Here is a 16795-nt window from a genome sequence, read left to right on the forward strand (position 1 = left end):
GGACTCAGCCCCTCCATGCTACCCCCTGCCCCCCACCAACTTAGAAATCCAACACCACGACCCAAATGGACTGCAGCCACATAAAACCACAGAGTAAAGTTTATAAAGCTTTATTAAACATTTCAAACAGCTGTGCAACGAACACACCAGAAATAAAAGCTCCAGAATAGCAGTCCAAATGTTCCACAAGTGTGGCCTCGCAGTCCCATTCCCTAGATGGACTGCCTCCAGTTCTGTCCTCTGCCTGGCCCACCTCCCTCCCCCTTCAGGCAAGAGAAAGATGGATGGTTTAGACTGGAAGGACAACCATGCTGATCCCCAGCGGGCAGGGGCCAGGAGACAGTCTCATTTGCCAACACTTCTACTGAAGCGCAGAAAAAGAAAAAAGCAAGTGACAGTCACAAAGTCTTCCCGTGTATTCTTCGTAACGTATACAGTCTATACGCGCAGGACCGGAGAAGCTCCTGGCACGAGGACGATGGCCACCGCTCCCCTCTGTCTCGTCTGAACCACCTCGGAGTCCAGTATGCTGGTCGCTCTGCAATCCCCATACTAAATACCAACTGTAGCGGCCCCTGCAAGCTAGCTATTGCTACACCTCAAAATCACAACACGTTCGATAAAGCTTCTTTAAAAAGGATTTACACATGTACTTGTACACGTACGTATACACACACGCGCACGCACGGCACACCACACCAAAAAATATCCAAACGCCTATCAGGGGATCGTGGCTGTTATGAAACACACAAGTACTCTCCCATTCACTCGGCTGGGGACTGCTAGATCTACGTAAACACACCACACATCAATCCTGCGGAGCATGCATGGGAGACAAAATGAGGCCCCCTCCTTGCGACAGTTGAGAAAGGCAGGAGGAAGGGCAAAGGAAGCGAAGCTGGGTTGCTGAGCAGGAGCCCAGACCCCCAGGTGAAAGAGCAACATGTATCTGTTACTTCTTCCTTCAAAATGAAGTGGGGAGAATACTGAAGATTTGTGGACAGCAGTCAAGACACAATTCTGTCTAGCCTGCCGGCCAGGGAAGAAGGATGAAAAAGCGAGGCTCTCGGGCATCAGCAATCTCTTTATATTCGAGATAAGTGCAAAACTGAGCCCTGTCTTGGACAGGCGCTCCCCAAAAAAGGAAAGGGCTAAAGAGAACTAACAGGAAGCCAAGAGAGGGACGGAGGAGTCAGTAACACTCTGAGAAGGGAGGAACCCCTGACAAGGAAGGGTCACAAAGGTGACAATGAGACTGGCATTTTATCTGCCCGGATCATGCTGGGGCAGTTGACCAGGATGGGTGCAGGCTCCTCGTGGGAATAAGGCGAGGGGGGTGGCCATCCTGCCAGTCGGGGGCCAAGATGGGGACAGAACACACACAACCACAAGACCACCCACGACTACAGGACTCTACGATAAAAGCACCGGTCAGTGCTATTGTTCACATTATAAGGATAAAACGTCACAGGCCAAAAAGGCGCCATCAGGAATGTGGCACCCGCAGGGCCGCGGGATTTGAAACTCCAATGCTTTATGACCTATGTCAATGCCTCCCCTCCCGTCTTCTGCTTCCTTGGAAAGCTAACTGGGCTGGCTGTTAGGTGCCCACAACGCCGGGGTCGTGTGCCGATTCCGGAAGCGGGGAATCGGAGCAGTGGTACAGGAAACAGTTTCCCCAGCAGCTATAGCAGATGAGGAACAGGGCTGCCAGGAAAACCAAGGCACAAATTGTGCAAGGCTTCCGTTCCAGGAGGAAGCTGAGCAGGTAGAAGCCCATGAACATGGAGTGGCTGAACCACAGGGCGGGGTTGAGGGGCTTGGGGATGAGGAGGACGGGCAGCAGCCACTGGAGGCAATACATGATCTCTGCTGGACAGGGCCTTCGCCAAGGCCACCGGGCACCGCTGCAGGAACCGACCTAATGGGAGCCAGCGGGCGCAGGCGGCTGCCCTCTGCTTTCTTCAACCCTCGCTCTCCAGGAGCTGAGCCGCTGTGGTCTCTGGCTGTCAGCCCGGGATCACCAAGGCAGCAGGGATCCTGAAGAGAAAAGTCAACACAACAGACAAACAGACACAAAACAGACAGACAGACAAAAAAAAAAAAAACAGGAACAGAATGTATACTTATTTGGAAAAATGGATCATGGTTAACAACAGCAAATGTGAATGCCCTTTCCTCCCTGCCCACCCATGGAAGTCTACTCCTCTCCAAGTCACCCTTTCCAGAAGCATCCTGGGTGTCTCCCCTTCTTGGGGGCTAGGCCAGAGGGCTCTAGGCAGGTCCGGCACAGTGGCCTGGCTTTGCCTGGGCCCTGCCCAGCAGAGATCATGTATCGCCTCCTGGGGCTGCGGCCCGTCCTCAAGGGACCCAGACCTCACAATACCGCCCTGTGGTTGCCACCGGACGGCCATGGGCTCCATGCTGTGACCCCTGAGGAATAAGAAAAGGATTCTGTATCTAGTATCTCTCACAGCAGGTGCTCAGTGGAGAGTTAAAGTAGTTAGCGGCGCACTGCCGGCGGGAGATTGCCGGCAATGGATCCTTGCAAGCTCTGGGAAGGCGCCGCGGCAGCATCACTGAATATTTTGTTTTAAGATGGCAGCCTAGAATGAGCTTGCCTTTTTCAAATAATCCGGCGTCATTTTGCCAAAATCAGCCAACTTCTTTGAAAGTCAATGTAGGGGGAAAAAAAATCACCGTGCTACTTCGTCCAAACTGACCTCTCTGGGTTCACTTGCGCTCTCCATCTGCTGCCGGCACTGTATAGAACTTGACCTCTATGAGCTTTTAATCAAAATTAATTTTCTATCCACATAGGGGCAAATGCCAGTTGGCCCCTGTGCCAGGCAGTTTGCTGGAGAGAAGAAGTGCTCTCGAGCAGCGGGCCACCGGTGCGCCAGGGCCGCGCTCGCAGACCGCATTCCGGTCTTCGCGCTGCGCCAGGAATCGGAGCGGCGGCAGCCACGACCCTCTGGCGGCGGTAGCAAAACCCTCCCGCAAGCTCCAGACGCCCAGCGCAACGGGTACAAAGAACCTCGCTGGCTGAGGAAGACCTACCAGCGCCTGGAGGGTAGGGGAGCAGAGGTTGAATTACCCGCCTAGCAGAAAACTATCCCAGAGCACATTCAGACCACTTCTTTGGGGAGCTCATCCCATCCCTTCCGCGCATACAAAGGCGCCATCCTTCCTACAGGGTAGACACCCGGTGACTATCGCTTTCGCACCTAGGGCTCAGTGCCCTGGCTCGGCTCCCTACGGCCGCCACCGCTGTAAATCTAGCAACCGTAAGAAGCGGGATGCGGGCATCAGGGAAAGGTTCCGCGCTCAGAGGCTCTCGCAAAGCAGAGGACGTGGTCTTCTAATACATCGGATATTAGAAAAAGAGTGCTGAGCGGGGGGCCTGTGAAGCCAAGGCTTCTGGAAGGGGCACCTGTTTTTGCTCCGCGGGGCAGATGATCCCTCTCTAAATTAGGTCCCCCTGCTTTTCCATCCTTGCCCAGGTGCGATCTGGCGCGGCACCGGACACTGGGCTCGAATTTGCAGGCCCGGGCTCGGAGAGATGGGCTCCGCTACCAAGGGGCGCGCACCCCTACTCTTATCCTATGCGCTAACTCAGAGTTGCATTTCCCCTCCATTTTACATTAAAATTCAAACGCGGGCACAGCGGAATCTTCTGGAAGGGGGCTAAGATGAACTCAGGAGGCGGGGGTCGGTGTGGAAAGAGCAGATGGATTATTTTTTTTCCTCTCCTGACGAATGAGGAGCGCCCCCGGCCACCCCTCCTCACGGACGCCCCCCCCCCCGCACGCATGCGCACTTTGGCGGTGGGCGGATACTTAAGGCGCGGCCACCGCGGCTGCGGCAGTGCGCCCAACAGCGGACTCCGAGAGGCCAACGGACCTCGGAACCGGCAGCACTCACTCTCAACCACCCACCCACCACTCTCGGAACCATGGCGGCAGTGGCGGCAGCCTCGGCTGAACTGCTCATCATCGGCTGGTACATTTTCCGCGTGCTGCTGCAGGTAAGTGTGCCCTGGCTCTGGGTGGGAGAGGGTCGCGATGTGCGCCCCCTGAACCGGCAAGCCCGCGTCACAATTGCCGCATCCCGACCCGTCCTTTCCTGATTGCCGCGATCCCTGCCCACCCAAGTGCCGCGGCCGGCACTGCACGCCCCCGCCCATCCCCTGCGCCCTCCTCCTTGCGTAGACCCTTCCCAGTGCGCCCGCCCGGGAACAAAGAGTTGGGGCGCGGCGGGCGCCAGCCGCGGACGATCGCCGAGGCTCTTAGCGACCAACGTGGTAAGAAAATACCGCTACGTGAGACTCGACCCCAGGAGGGAGGCGGGGCACTTCTGTTTTGCGAAAAGAGACTTTACCGCTCACACAGCGGAATTTTTCCACCTTAAAAAAATTGCGCATTGCGGGGAAATTTTCCTTTAGAAAATATAGTACTTGCAGGGGTGGGACAAAAAAAAATAAGTTAGAAAAAGGCACTTCTCAGGGGAAAAACAAAAACAGCACCCCGCAAACAAGATTATAACAAATCAGAAAAAATCGCGGGAAAAAATGAATTAGAGAAAATGCGCATTGCAGGAAGAATAAATCAGACAAAAGCACTTGGCAGAAAAAAATTGCATTAGATAAAAAGCGCCTTGCAGAAAAAATATTAGACAAAGGAGCTAACAAACTATGAATCGATAAGAACGCTTTGAAGAAAACAATTAGAGGAAAAGGTTCTTTGCAGGAAAAATAGAACAGAAAAAAAGCGCTTCCGAAAAAGGACAGTTCGCTTTATAAAAAAAAAAATCAAATAGAGGCAAAGCGCTTTGTGTAAAAAGAAATAAATCAGAAGAATTGCTTTGCCCATAAAATCATCTACCCTAAAAGCACCCCTTGCAGGAAGAATTCCCTGCTAAAGGAATCCTTTGCCAAAGGAATCGCATATTTCCTTCAAGGTGTTCCTGGAATGCTGCATTTACTGGGTAGGATTCGCTTTTCGAAATCCTCCAGGGACACAGCCCATTGCGAGAAGTGAGGTATACCTAAGTTGTGGGTCCAATCAGCTTGCGGCCATGCAGCCTTCAGCACAGTTGGAAAAGCTCCAGCTGCCCTGACTCGTGGACAAGCTGCGCCCGCACCCGCCTCTCCTCATTGGACAGGCGGGCGGGGCAGGGGGCGGGGCGGGGGCGGGCACGGCAGCACTACAGACACGCTGCGGGTGCTCGCCTCTAAGGGCAGGTCCTGGGTCTCTCTCTCGCCACAGGTGTTCAGGTACTCCCTGCAGAAGCTGGCGTACACCGTGTCGAGAACCGGACGGCACGTGCTGGGAGAGCGCCGCCAGCGGGCCCCCAACTGAGGCTCCAGTCCCCTCCCCTGGGCGGCCGTGTCACCAGGTGCTCCTGTGCAGTTCCACCAGCATGGGAGCCAGTGCCGCGCAGGAATGGGGCGTCCCCTGTGCCCTCTCGCCAGAGGAGCACTTGCCAAGGTCAGTGAGGGGCCGGTAGGCCCCCGGAGAAGCAGCACCGACAATGACGACAACACCAGATCCCTTCCCCACCCCTTTGCACCCGTCCTACTGCGGGTGGCATAGAGGGAGGAGGGGGGAATGGGGGGAGCAGACCCCTGAGATCTGGGTACAGGCAACGCATTCAGATCTGGACCAAGTCGGGACAGCGCCATCCCAGCCCCACAGCCACGGCCATGCCAGTAGGCCGCACCACAGAGATCCAGACAACCACACCAGCCAGCAGAATGGACATTCCAACTTCACCAGCCGAAGCCCTGAATCTCCGTGCAGCAGACAAGTGACAACTGCGTGCCTGTGTGGCGGGACTGGAGGGCAGAGGGTGAGGGAGGAGGGTTAAGAAACAGAGCGGGGCCCTCTCACTGTCCCTTGCCTATGGCATGTGCATTCCAGCCTTGCTGCCTTTGCTCCCTCAGTTCCTCTTTCCCCCCACTCCCACCCAAAAGAAATGTGTCACTCAATTTGGACCTACTGAACAAGAAAACGAATCCCATCTTTACCAAAACACCTTCTCCAAGCCCCCAGCCCCTCACTGATCTTGCATCCCCCAGGTCTCACGCAATTGTGGTCAATATTGTGGTAATCGCTAATTGTAATGATTGTATAAGTGTGCATTAGTTGTGTCTCCCCGGCTAGATTGTAAGCTCCTGGAGGACAGGGACCGCCTCTACAAAAAAATTAAAAAAGTACCTCCCCTGTCTCGCACAGTGTCCCAGGACCCTGCGGGGCGGTGGAGGCGCACCAAAAAGTTTTGTCTCCTGTGACTTCTTTTCCGGCTTCAACACATACTTCTAAGACTGGGCTGATGTGCCCATTGTGGAGTGGGCACTCTACTTGGGAGAGGGATGGAGGGGAAGCAACAAAATGGGAATAAACCTTCACACACCCAGTTCCATCTCAACACTGTCCTGAGATAAAGAACCACATCCCTGCACCACCACCCAAAGAAAATGGTGGACATCTTCACTTGTGGTCTCAGAATAAGGGACCACTTATACCTTCCCAAAGCTGTGGGTGCCTTCAGTTTTCCTGGGATAAGGGGCTGTGGCAAGTAATCAGTGGGAAGGATGGAAGGAGGGAAAAGATAGGAGGGGGAAAAGTGGAAAGAGCCCTCAAAATGGAGGTACTCGGGACCAAGAGGGTGATCAGGAATTCAGATCACAGTCTTATCTCCATCCAGGATCCCCAAGGAAATGAGCACGGGGGGTGGGGGGGTGGGGGGGGTGGGGGTGGGGGAGGCAGTGGTTTGGACAATGACTATGGGGTAAAAGGTGTGGTGTGGTGCCTTCCCCGCCCAGCTCATCCCTCCAGGCCCTATCACCTCTAACAGAACCACTACAACGGCATCCTGCCAGGCCTGCCTACTTTCCCAGGGTCTCCTCCCCGACCCTCAGGAACCTCTCTCCAGCTCACTCTCCCCACTACTGGGTCCTCTGCTTCTCCCAGCACGAGCCTCCATATCCTTAAGGGTGCTTACCAGGTCCCGGGCCCTGGGCTCTCCCCTGCCATCATGCCAGGGTGGTGGGGTGGGCTGCCTGCTCGGCTCCCAAGTTCTCTCTCCCACTCCTCAGTGAGTCAGGGCTTCTTTTACGTGGGGTCAGCTGACTGCCTCACCAAATGGCCCTGCCGCCTGTTCAGCCTCGTCTCTGGCTTTGTGTGCCCTTGTCACCACACACCTGTTCCTGGGTCAACATCCAGGGAGTGAGTTGGAGGGCTATAAATCTTTCTGCCACTTCCTCAAATCCCTTAGTCACAGTTGTCACAAACAATTCTGGAGCACAAAGGACCTCAATCCCTTGAGCCTGATGTTACCCGCCCCTGCGCCAGACCCTAGCGTTTCTCAGCCCATCCACTAGCACCTTTAGAGGCACCTATAACTTCAGTTCAAGATAAGAGAAATTATGGGGGTGGAGGGCATAGACCTCAATTCCAGTATTGGCTTTGCCATCAGTCAGCCCAGGGAACCTGGTCAGGTCACTCCTAGCCACCTTCGGTTCCCCTCTGTAAAAGGACTGCTAAGATCCCAGTGAACCCCAACATACTAGAAACATTCTGCCACCACAGTGGCAATCAGGACTCAATGGGACCAGGGTGCGGATGTGCGATCAGAGCCTCATCCTCCTCAGGCTGGGTGGTTCCAGCCCCTACCGTAGCCTGTAGGTGGGGTTGGTCTCCTCTTGCCCCAGGGTGACTCAGCAGCAGGCAATGCCCACACCTCCCTTCTGAAGCCTGTATCTTGGCAAGCCTCAAGACTGGGAGTTTCTGTGGTTTTCCACACTAAATGCAGAGAACCATGAACATATTTCAGCATGTGTTCTCGATAAAGGGTGCCCCTCCCCTCAGAGCCCTCAAGGGGTGTGCCCACAGCCCCACTGCCCCAGATGCTCTAATCTCAGCCCAGTTATAAGGTAGCTGGGTTCAGGGGGACAGGCTGCAGCAGCACTGAAGTGTCTGGCTGCTCTCAACACTGTAGGCCCCCTTTTAAAAGGCAGGAGGCTGCTGGCAGCCCCAGGGCTTTCCAGATGATCTTGGCAAAGCCCAACTGCAGGGCTTTCTCCATCCATCCATCAGCAGGGCTCTGAGTGTGGCATGATGAAATGACAGACTTCCAGGCAAGGGCTGCCCTGATGGGCTGCACCCGCACGGGTGGCTTGAATGTGCAATGTCCACTCCCCACTTTTGCGTCCCATCCAAACCCTCATGTTATGGCAGGAAACACAGTCCACCAGAGAAGATGGAAGGAATGTGTTCACTTTCTATTCCTGTGCAATGCTTAAAAGTCTAGTCCAAACACATCTTGTTTATAAAATTTTTTCCAGAAGCAATACCATTAAAACATTTTATTCGGATAGCAACAAAAAGAGTTGAAAATGACTACAGTTTTGTTGCAAAGCCCTTAGTCCACAGGCCCTCCCTTTGCTTAAATTTTCTCTACCACATCCTCAAGACTTTGCCCCCACGAGGCCAAGGAGAGAGCAGTTGAGTTATGAGGGAACTGGAATGGCTTTGAGAGACTCCAGCAACAGGCAAGACTCTTGGGACTAATGCCCCCAAAGGATGTTAGTTTCTTAGCCTAACCAGTTGAGGTTAAACTGCAGAGGGGTTTAGGTACCATGACTGTCGGAAGTGTGCGGTGCTATGTGACACTGTTACCTCTACCTGTGGAATATTTGGATTGCGACTGAACGACAAGTTTCTTGAGCTTCAGCTGCAGGACAGCAACAGCTTATTACATGTGGGTTGGATTGGATGAGGGAGCAGGTGTGCTGTGAGTCATTTGCTAGACATTTATTTTCAAACTTCTATCTACTCAGAAGCCAGTACCCTACAGTGAGATTCTGAACTTGCAGTGAGTTTTACCCCCCGAGATTTAAACATGCACACATATACAAAACATTAGTCTAACAGCAGTCTCTTTTTCCCTGGAGACCTCTGCTTTCCTCTATATGCCCCAGAGACATGTCACCATCTTCTCTGGTTATGATCCTGCTCCCCCTCCCCCTCCCTTTCTCCCTCCCACGGGGCCCATTCCCCAGCAGGATCCAGATTCCAGAGCATTCCCAGAACAGGAAGTCAGAGAGGCAGGCAACACATGGTCCTTGGTATATCATACAGCGACAGGCTTGAAATGGAATGCATATGTTTCAAAGATAAGAGAACAACAACAGAAAAAGACAGCCAAACCCAGACTTCCAGATTCCTCTTTGAAACATGTTACAGATAAAAGGTTAAACTGTTTTTGGCAGCAATTCTAACAAGACCAATTTCAGATATGGAAGCGATCTGGTCACTGGAAACCGACCAGGGCTCGGCAATCTTTCAACAGATTTGCTGACATTAATTAGTCTCTGATTTAAAACAAACAAACAAATAAACAAGCTCTAACACTTGGCATTAGCACTTAAGCTGGAACTTTGTGTGTGTGTGTGTGTGTGTGTGTGTGTGTGTGTGTGTGTGTCCTGGCTGTAGTGTTGCCGTCCAGAAGGCTGAGGGGATGGTTGTATCATGTCAGGCAGGGCAAAAAGAAGCTGTCCCCAAAACACCAGTTCCCTGAAAGGGATAAAACATGATCCGAACCTATAAACAGTAAGGCCGTTTCTTTCTCAGGACAGACCCCAGTCTGCCCAAACATTTAGCGTTGAAAAGAGACACGGAAGCCTGGAAGGAAATTAAATAAGGTGTGGAAGAGGGGAGGAAAAAGCAACTGTCCCCCATCCCCCATTCTTCTCTCCAGGCCATTAGTGTGCCAAGCAATCCATTCCTTCAGCTGCCCTTGAGGGCCACTCCCCACATATATTGTAGGAAAGGGAACGGGTGTCCAGACTTGGCGTAAAATTAGAGGGAGTAAGAAGCACCCGCGACCCAAAGCAGAGCGTCAACCTATCACCCTAGACACCAAGGCGGGGACCCGGGAAGGGAGACCCTTTTCTCCCCTCTCCCCCACGCCCCTTCTGATTTTAAAAAAAGAAAAAGGCAACTTAAGTGGCGGGGACAGAGTGACAGGCATCTCAGAAGCTGGGCCCCCTGCCACCGGCACCGCGGCCGGAGAGAAGGTTGTCGCACCCCCAGCCCCGAGCTCCCCAGCTCTGCCTGCCCATCCCAGAAGCAGACAGGCGAATGCTGACCTTGGAGGCCTGAACGAGAACCCAGGAGTCCAGTGACCTGCCCTCGGGCCAGGAAGAGACCCCCAAGGCCCAGGCTGGGGGCCAAACAGGCCAATCACGTGACACCAGACAGGGGCGGCCACCAGGGTGCGCGGAAGGAAAACCCCAGAGAGGGACCGGACGACGCCTAAGGTGACCCCGAAGGGACAACATGGCGGCGCGGCCGCATTGAGGGCCTCTCATCCCGCCCCCAGGAGGCCGACGCCACGGTACCTGCGAGCCCTGCCATGGCGCCGCCACCACCGCTGACGCCTTCGCAGCCGCAGCCCGTCTCCACCTCAACTCGCCTCCGACGCCGCAGGAAGCAGGGGAGACGCCCCCTTCGTCTTCTAGTCCAGCCGACCGAGGACCCCTTCTGGGATCGGGCTGCCTACGGCAGATGCCTGATAATACGACCTAAATTGGGGGGGGTCTTCTATGCCCGATATCCTCCTAACATGTGCCACAGATGACCATTTGAAGACTTTTTGCTAACGTGTTCAGAAATCTGGGGGTTATGAAGTCTACAAATCCGAAGAATTTTTGATCAGGCGCATCCAGGACACCCCCGAATCACGCCCCCCCCCTTTGGTCCCCTCATACATATGCAGTGGATTGTGATCTTTACACATTTAGAGCGGAGGGGGCGTACCCTAGTCTCTGTAGGTGAACGTTTGTTCGCTTTGGTCCTCGTGGATGACCCGTGTAATCTGTGAAAACTTTACGTGGCTCAAAGTCCGCCTCCTCCCTGGCCCCTTTACCAAGGCCAAAGGTCAGGAGCGGAAATATTCCGGCTCAGAATTTAGAATTTGACTTGGGTCAGGACCTGACTCTTCTTCTTGCCCTGTACTTTGGGCGAGCCACTTGCCCACCCCGACTGTTAGCTTCCCCGAATCTGATGAAATGCCTACTTCACAGAGTTGTTATAGGGATTAAATGAGTCAATGTATCGATTTATTAGCTAAATAAGCACATTCCTTGAGCGCTTACCATGTGTAAATGCAGTGCTAAAGGCAAGAGGATAGAATGGAGCGTGAAATAGGCGCTGTTCAATGCAAGGCGATGCCCGGCTACTGGAGGAGAGTGGGGGAGGGGGTGGAAAAAAATCATCAAATTACTTATATGTGCAACCTAAAATATGACACAAATGAACATATGTACGAAACAGACTCATAGATATACAGAACAGACTTGTGGTTGCCAAGGCAGAGGGGGTGGGGGAGGGATGGATTGGGAGTTGGGGATTAGCAGATGCAAACTATTATCCTGTATATAGAATGGATAAACAAGGTCCCACTGTATAGCACAGGGAACTGTGTTCAATATCCTGTGATAAACCGTAATGGAAAAGAATATGGAAAAGAAATGTATATATAGGTATAACTGAATCACTTTGCTGTACAGCAGAAATTAACACAACATTGTAAATCAACTATACGTCAATAAAATAAAAATTTTTTTAATCATCAAATGATCACTATCTGTTAATAATTTTAATCAAATCTTTATCTTTTTATCATTTTCATCAGGGGAATGATACCAGGTTTGGGTCTCTGAAAGACTGCCCTACATGGCTTGGAAAGCACTTTCGAGTGGGTGTGGGGAGACCAGCTAGAAGGCTGTTGCAGGTTTCCAGGTGCAAAGGAATGGTGACCCTGGCAGGGCGGTGGCTTGGGAAGGTGGAGAAGTAGAGAATGTAAGATGGAATGTGGGTGGGTGTTGAGGCATTGGCAATGACACCTAGATCTTTGCCTTGAGTATGAAGGAATGAAAGAGCCCTTGACTAAGGTGGTAAAGCCTGCAGAAGGCTCAAATTAAGGGGGAAGATCAAGAGTCTGGCTAAGAAGGTAAGTTTGAAAAGCCTGGGCAGCGATTGGGTGGAGAGGGTCAATAGGCAGCTTTATATGAGACTGGTGCTCAGAAGAGAGATCTGGGCTGGAGATACATATTTCAGTAACATCAGCACACAGTACACACATCATGGTGCTGGATGAGGTCCCAAGAAAGTGAAGGTAGATTAATAAGTAGGCAGAGGAGGAGGAGCCAGGAAAGGAGGCTGAGAAGCAGTGGGGTAGGAGGAGGATCGGGTGAGCATGGGATCCCAGAGAGGAGGTTTCAGGAAGGAAAGAATGTTCAGTGGAGCTGACTGCTATGGAGGACAGAAATGGCACCATTCGGTTTGGTTACAAGGGGGGGCTTATGGACTGTATCCTTTATGATTCAAGTTCCAAAAACAAGACCCTGAATCACTTGGCTTAAAAATAAAAAGGACCCTGCCACTCAGTGGCAGGTTAGTTGAGTGGCTTGACCATGTCATCACAAACATTCCATCTCTTAGGTTCATTCCATTTCTGCTGTGCTGTCCTCATGTTGGTTTCATGCTCGTGGTCATAAGATTGCCACCCCAGTTCCTGGGGTCTCATCCACATCAAGGAGATGACCATTCCTCCTGTAGCTGAGACTCAAACAAACTAGATGTGACCTCTGTCTTGCTGCTTCTGGGCTGAGGGGTATTGCCCTCATGCCAGGCACACCCAATATCCAACACTGGAGAAAAAGAGGTGTCTCATAGTGGAAACTCTTGTTTAGAAAAGAAAAAGGCTAAGCGTTGGCAAGGATGTGGACCTTCTTGCACACTGCCTGTGAGAGGAAATTGGTACAACCACTTCAGAAAACTGGCAGTTTCTACTAAATGTAAACAGACACTTAACGCTATGACTAGAATTTCCACTCCTAGCTTTTCATTCCAGAAGAAATAAGTGGCTTGTGCAAGGATTTTCATAGCAGGTTTACTCATAGCTCAACGTGGATATAGCCCAATGTTCATCAACAGGAGAATGGATAAACAAATTATGGCATGTCCATCCAATGGACTACTATGTTTTACATATAAAAGTACAAATTGCTGGGAGTTCCCTGGTGGACTAGTGTTTCAGATTCCGGGCTTTCACTGCTGTGGTCCGGGTTCAATCCCTGGTCAGGGAAACGAGAACCCGCAAGCCGTCCGGCGTGGCATAAGAAAAAAAAGTACAAATTGCTGACACACGTGACACTATAGATAATACTCACATATGGTATGTGGACTAAAAGAGTCCAGATACAAAAGCAGTACATAGTCTATGATTCCATTCACAGAAGGTTCGAGGGCAGGGAAAACTAATCTATGGTTCTAGAAATCAGAAGCCAGCTGGGTAGGAGGGGGCATAGAGATGGGGGAGGAGCAAGAGGCACTTTTCTGGGGTGCTGGAAAAGGTCTATATCTTAGTCTGGTTGGTGATTACAATGGGCAAAAATTCAAGTTGTACCTTAAGATTAGAGGACTTTACGTACTTTATATATGTTATACCCCGAGAAAAATAAAATATAATAAGAGAGGAGGAGGTCCTTCCATCCACGGCGTGTGATGTGTGCTGCTGAGCAAGAATCAGAGGGACTTCACCCTCCAGTAAACTTCATGCCAGGTCTGGGCATTGACAAAGTCGTGGTAGCCAACCCTCTCCCCCTCAGGGCCCCAGAAAACAGAAGGTGAGGCAGGGCCTCTTATTCACATGGAGCTGACTTCTCTTCCCTTCCCCCGGACCCACAAGACTGCTCCACCACCGCCTCCAGCTCCGTTCCACGTGGGAGAAATGACACCAGAGCTGAGCTCTGACTTGAGGGATCTGGAAGTTCCTGCTGCCCTACAATTTTGTTCAACAGACCTTAACTCCCTGTCAAGGCCTCTCCAGCCTGCCCCCTCCCCCAGACAGCTGGACGCACCTGTGACTCCTGCCCTCTCGTGCTCTGTGCTCCCCATGTCTTGTCCATCCCTTCAGAATCCCCCTTCGGGCCTTTTCTGTCCCGACTCCCAAAACCTTGGTCCAGGCCACAACCCTCTCTCTCCTCAGCCCTGTACCAGCCTCCTTGCTGATCTTCCTGCCCACCACATCTCCCCCAGAACCATTGTCTTCCACACAGCAGCCAGGATGATCTTCCTAAAATGATCCTGTCACTCTTCCTCTTGAGGGAGTTTCCCCTCTCCCCTGTCTTCCCCTGTCAATAGCCTCTCCAGTGTCCAAGCCCCAGGTCAGCGCCACCTCCTCCATGAAGCCTTTGCATTCATTCAGCAAACATTGACTGAGCACCTAAAATTTGGCCAGGCACTGTGCTGGGCATGGAGGATAGAGAAGTGAGTAAGACAAACGCGGTCTGTAGACAGTCTGGGGAGATCTCAGGTAATCAAGCAAACACCTGTGTGTGTGCACTCCCTGTGTCTGTCAGCTCTGACGTGGCTATGAGCTCCTTGAGGGCAGGGCTCATTCTGAGGTCACTGCTTGGCCTCAGAGCCCAGTAGAGGGCCTGGCAGGGAGGAGGGGGCAGTAACTGTTGAATGAATGAAAAGCTAGGCCAACCTCCTCCCGTTTCACTTTCCTCCAAGCCTCCGATTTAGCTGGTAACCAGGTCCATGGAATTTAATTGGAACTGGATGGCAAATTTGGAGCTAAATGATAAAGAATCAGCAAAAGGTTGGTATTTATAGAACAAGGTTTTGTGAAGGCATAATACCTACTTTCCTACATCATCACTCCATTTGACAATTTTTTTTCTTTTTTGACTGCACTGCACGGCATGTGGGATCTCAGTTCCCCGACCAGGGATCGAACTCACGCCCCTTGCATTGGAAGCTTGGAGTCTTAACCACTGGACCTCCAGGGAAGTCCCTAACAATTATGTTTTTTGAAGATCAACATTATTTCCTTACCAAGACTTAGGTTCAGGAAATTTAACTGTAATAGAGCAATAGTTATTTGTTAAATCAGCAAAGAAGCTATGCGATATCAAAGGATTTAAAATGTAATAAGAAACAAATGAACAAATAAAACAGAAACAGGCCGTTATTGAGAACAAGCTAGTGGCTATCAGTAGGGAGAGGGAAGAGGGGAGGAACAAGATAGGGATAGGGGATTATGAGATACGAACTACTATGTATACAATAAATAAGCAACAAGCCTGCACGAAGCCATGAAGACCCAACGCAGACAAAATAAATCAACAAATTAATTTTTAAAAAGTGTATACTGTACCACACAGAGAAATACAGCCATATTTTGTAATAACTTTAAATGGAATATAATCTATAAAAATGTTGACTCATTACGTTGCACACCTGAAACTAATACTGTAAATCACCTATACTCTAATTAAAAAAATGTAATAAGAAACATTGTTACCAAGGTGACCAAAGAAGTGAGCTCTAGGGTAGTATATACTGCAGCCAGAATGACGGGTTTTTTTTTGTTTGTTTAATAGTTAGCCATTCTTTTTTTAAAAATATTTATTTATTTGGTTGTGTGGGATCTTAGTTGTGGCAGGCAGGCTCCTTAGTTGAGGTATGCAAACTCTTTGTTGAGGCATGCATGTGGCATCTAGTTCCCTGACCAGGGATCAAACCTGGGGCCCCCTTCCTTGGGAGCATGGAGTCTTACCCACTGCACCATCAGGGAAGTCCCCAGAATGCTGGGGTTTTAATCCCACTCTGCATTTACTAACTGTGTGTCCTCAAGCAAGTTACTTAACCTCTCTATGCCTCACTTTTCCCATGTGCCTAATGAGGAAAACTTGAGACTCTACCCCAAATGTTTATTTCTGGGAATTCAGTAAGTTCATGTTTTAAAGAGCTTAGAATAGCACCTGTCACACAGTTAGCACTCAGAAGGCTACCTATTAATACAAATGGATAAAACAGCCTATCCCAAGGGCTGGATGAGCTGTGGGAACCCAGATGGGGAGGGCCCCTCCCAACCATGGCCCTAAAGTTTGTTATCCTTAAGGAAGCAGGACAAGTGAGTTCAAATCCTGGCCCTGCTTTCAGGACCTCGAGAGGTCCCTGTGTCGCTGTCTTCAGTTTCTCCAAGGTCCTTTTGTTCCAGACTTAGGGTTTTTACATTTGGTAAGTTAGTGCTGCTGTTTTAGCCTAGTCCGTGGCGACATCTAGTGGTAATATGGGGAAATGCCTAACATTCTTATGAAAGTGTGTTCAACCTGTTAATGATATGAACAATAATGGTACAGTATATTAAGCTCTTCCTATGCTAGACACTGAGTGTTAAATGAACTGTATTAGTTAATTTTAAATGTAATTCTATAAAGAATAGACTGCTATTAACCTTATTTTACAGAAGTCAGTTGCCTAAGGCTACACAGCTATAGGTGACAGAACTAGATTTGAATTCAGGCCATGCGGACCTGAAGTTTGCATTAATCCCTCTACGTCAGGCTCCTGCATGAGTACTGGGAAAACACGAAAAATTATATTCCTGCCTCATGCAGAACATAGCTATAATCTATAGTTATTTTAGGGAGAATAAATGAAACTTAGACTTCCATGTTTGAATAAGCTGTAAAATGTCTCCCTAATATTCCTTGGAGAATTTAGGACCTAGGGAGCTCTTCCTTCCCAATTGGCCAAGTCAATTCCAGAAGATTATGGGATCCTAGCAAGGACTATCTATGAAGCCTAGATTCCTGAGTCCCAGTTGTCACTCATTCATTCAAGCCTACAACAAACACTTATCGAGTACCTAGTGTAAGCCAGGCATTGTGCTAAGCTCTAGGGATACAGGGGTGAACAAGAAAGAGAGAGAG

The 16795-nt window shown here is 50.7% G+C and overlaps 2 protein-coding genes across 5 annotated transcripts; one reads left to right on the forward strand and one right to left on the reverse strand.

Annotated features, from left to right (window-relative positions):
• Positions 1 to 94: 94 nt before the first annotated feature.
• Positions 95 to 10520, reverse strand: BLCAP (BLCAP apoptosis inducing factor). Of its 2 annotated transcripts, none has more exons than XM_007104132.3 (2): positions 10406 to 10520; positions 95 to 2040 (listed from the first exon to the last, which is right to left on the reverse strand). In XM_007104132.3, the coding sequence occupies exon 2, from the start codon at positions 1862 to 1864 to the stop codon at positions 1601 to 1603; it is 264 nt and encodes an 87-aa protein (XP_007104194.1). In that variant the 5' UTR covers positions 1865 to 2040; positions 10406 to 10520; the 3' UTR covers positions 95 to 1600. The 2 variants fall into 2 exon arrangements, with proteins under 2 accessions (XP_007104194.1, XP_028340922.1); XM_028485121.1 differs by lacking the exon at positions 10406 to 10520 and adding an exon at positions 7006 to 7121.
• Positions 3854 to 6276, forward strand: NNAT (neuronatin). Of its 3 annotated transcripts, none has more exons than XM_007104130.4 (3): positions 3854 to 4027; positions 4960 to 5040; positions 5268 to 6276. In XM_007104130.4, the coding sequence occupies exons 1-3, from the start codon at positions 3956 to 3958 to the stop codon at positions 5358 to 5360; spliced, it is 246 nt and encodes an 81-aa protein (XP_007104192.1). In that variant the 5' UTR covers positions 3854 to 3955; the 3' UTR covers positions 5361 to 6276. The 3 variants fall into 3 exon arrangements, with proteins under 3 accessions (XP_007104192.1, XP_007104193.1, XP_023984278.1); XM_024128510.3 differs by having other exon boundaries at positions 3856 to 4027; positions 4960 to 5035; XM_007104131.4 differs by lacking the exon at positions 4960 to 5040.
• Positions 10521 to 16795: the final 6275 nt, after the last annotated feature.

Source organism: Physeter macrocephalus, unplaced genomic scaffold, assembly GCF_002837175.3.
Source record: "Physeter macrocephalus isolate SW-GA unplaced genomic scaffold, ASM283717v5 random_322, whole genome shotgun sequence".
NCBI classification, from domain to species: domain Eukaryota; kingdom Metazoa; phylum Chordata; class Mammalia; order Artiodactyla; family Physeteridae; genus Physeter; species Physeter macrocephalus.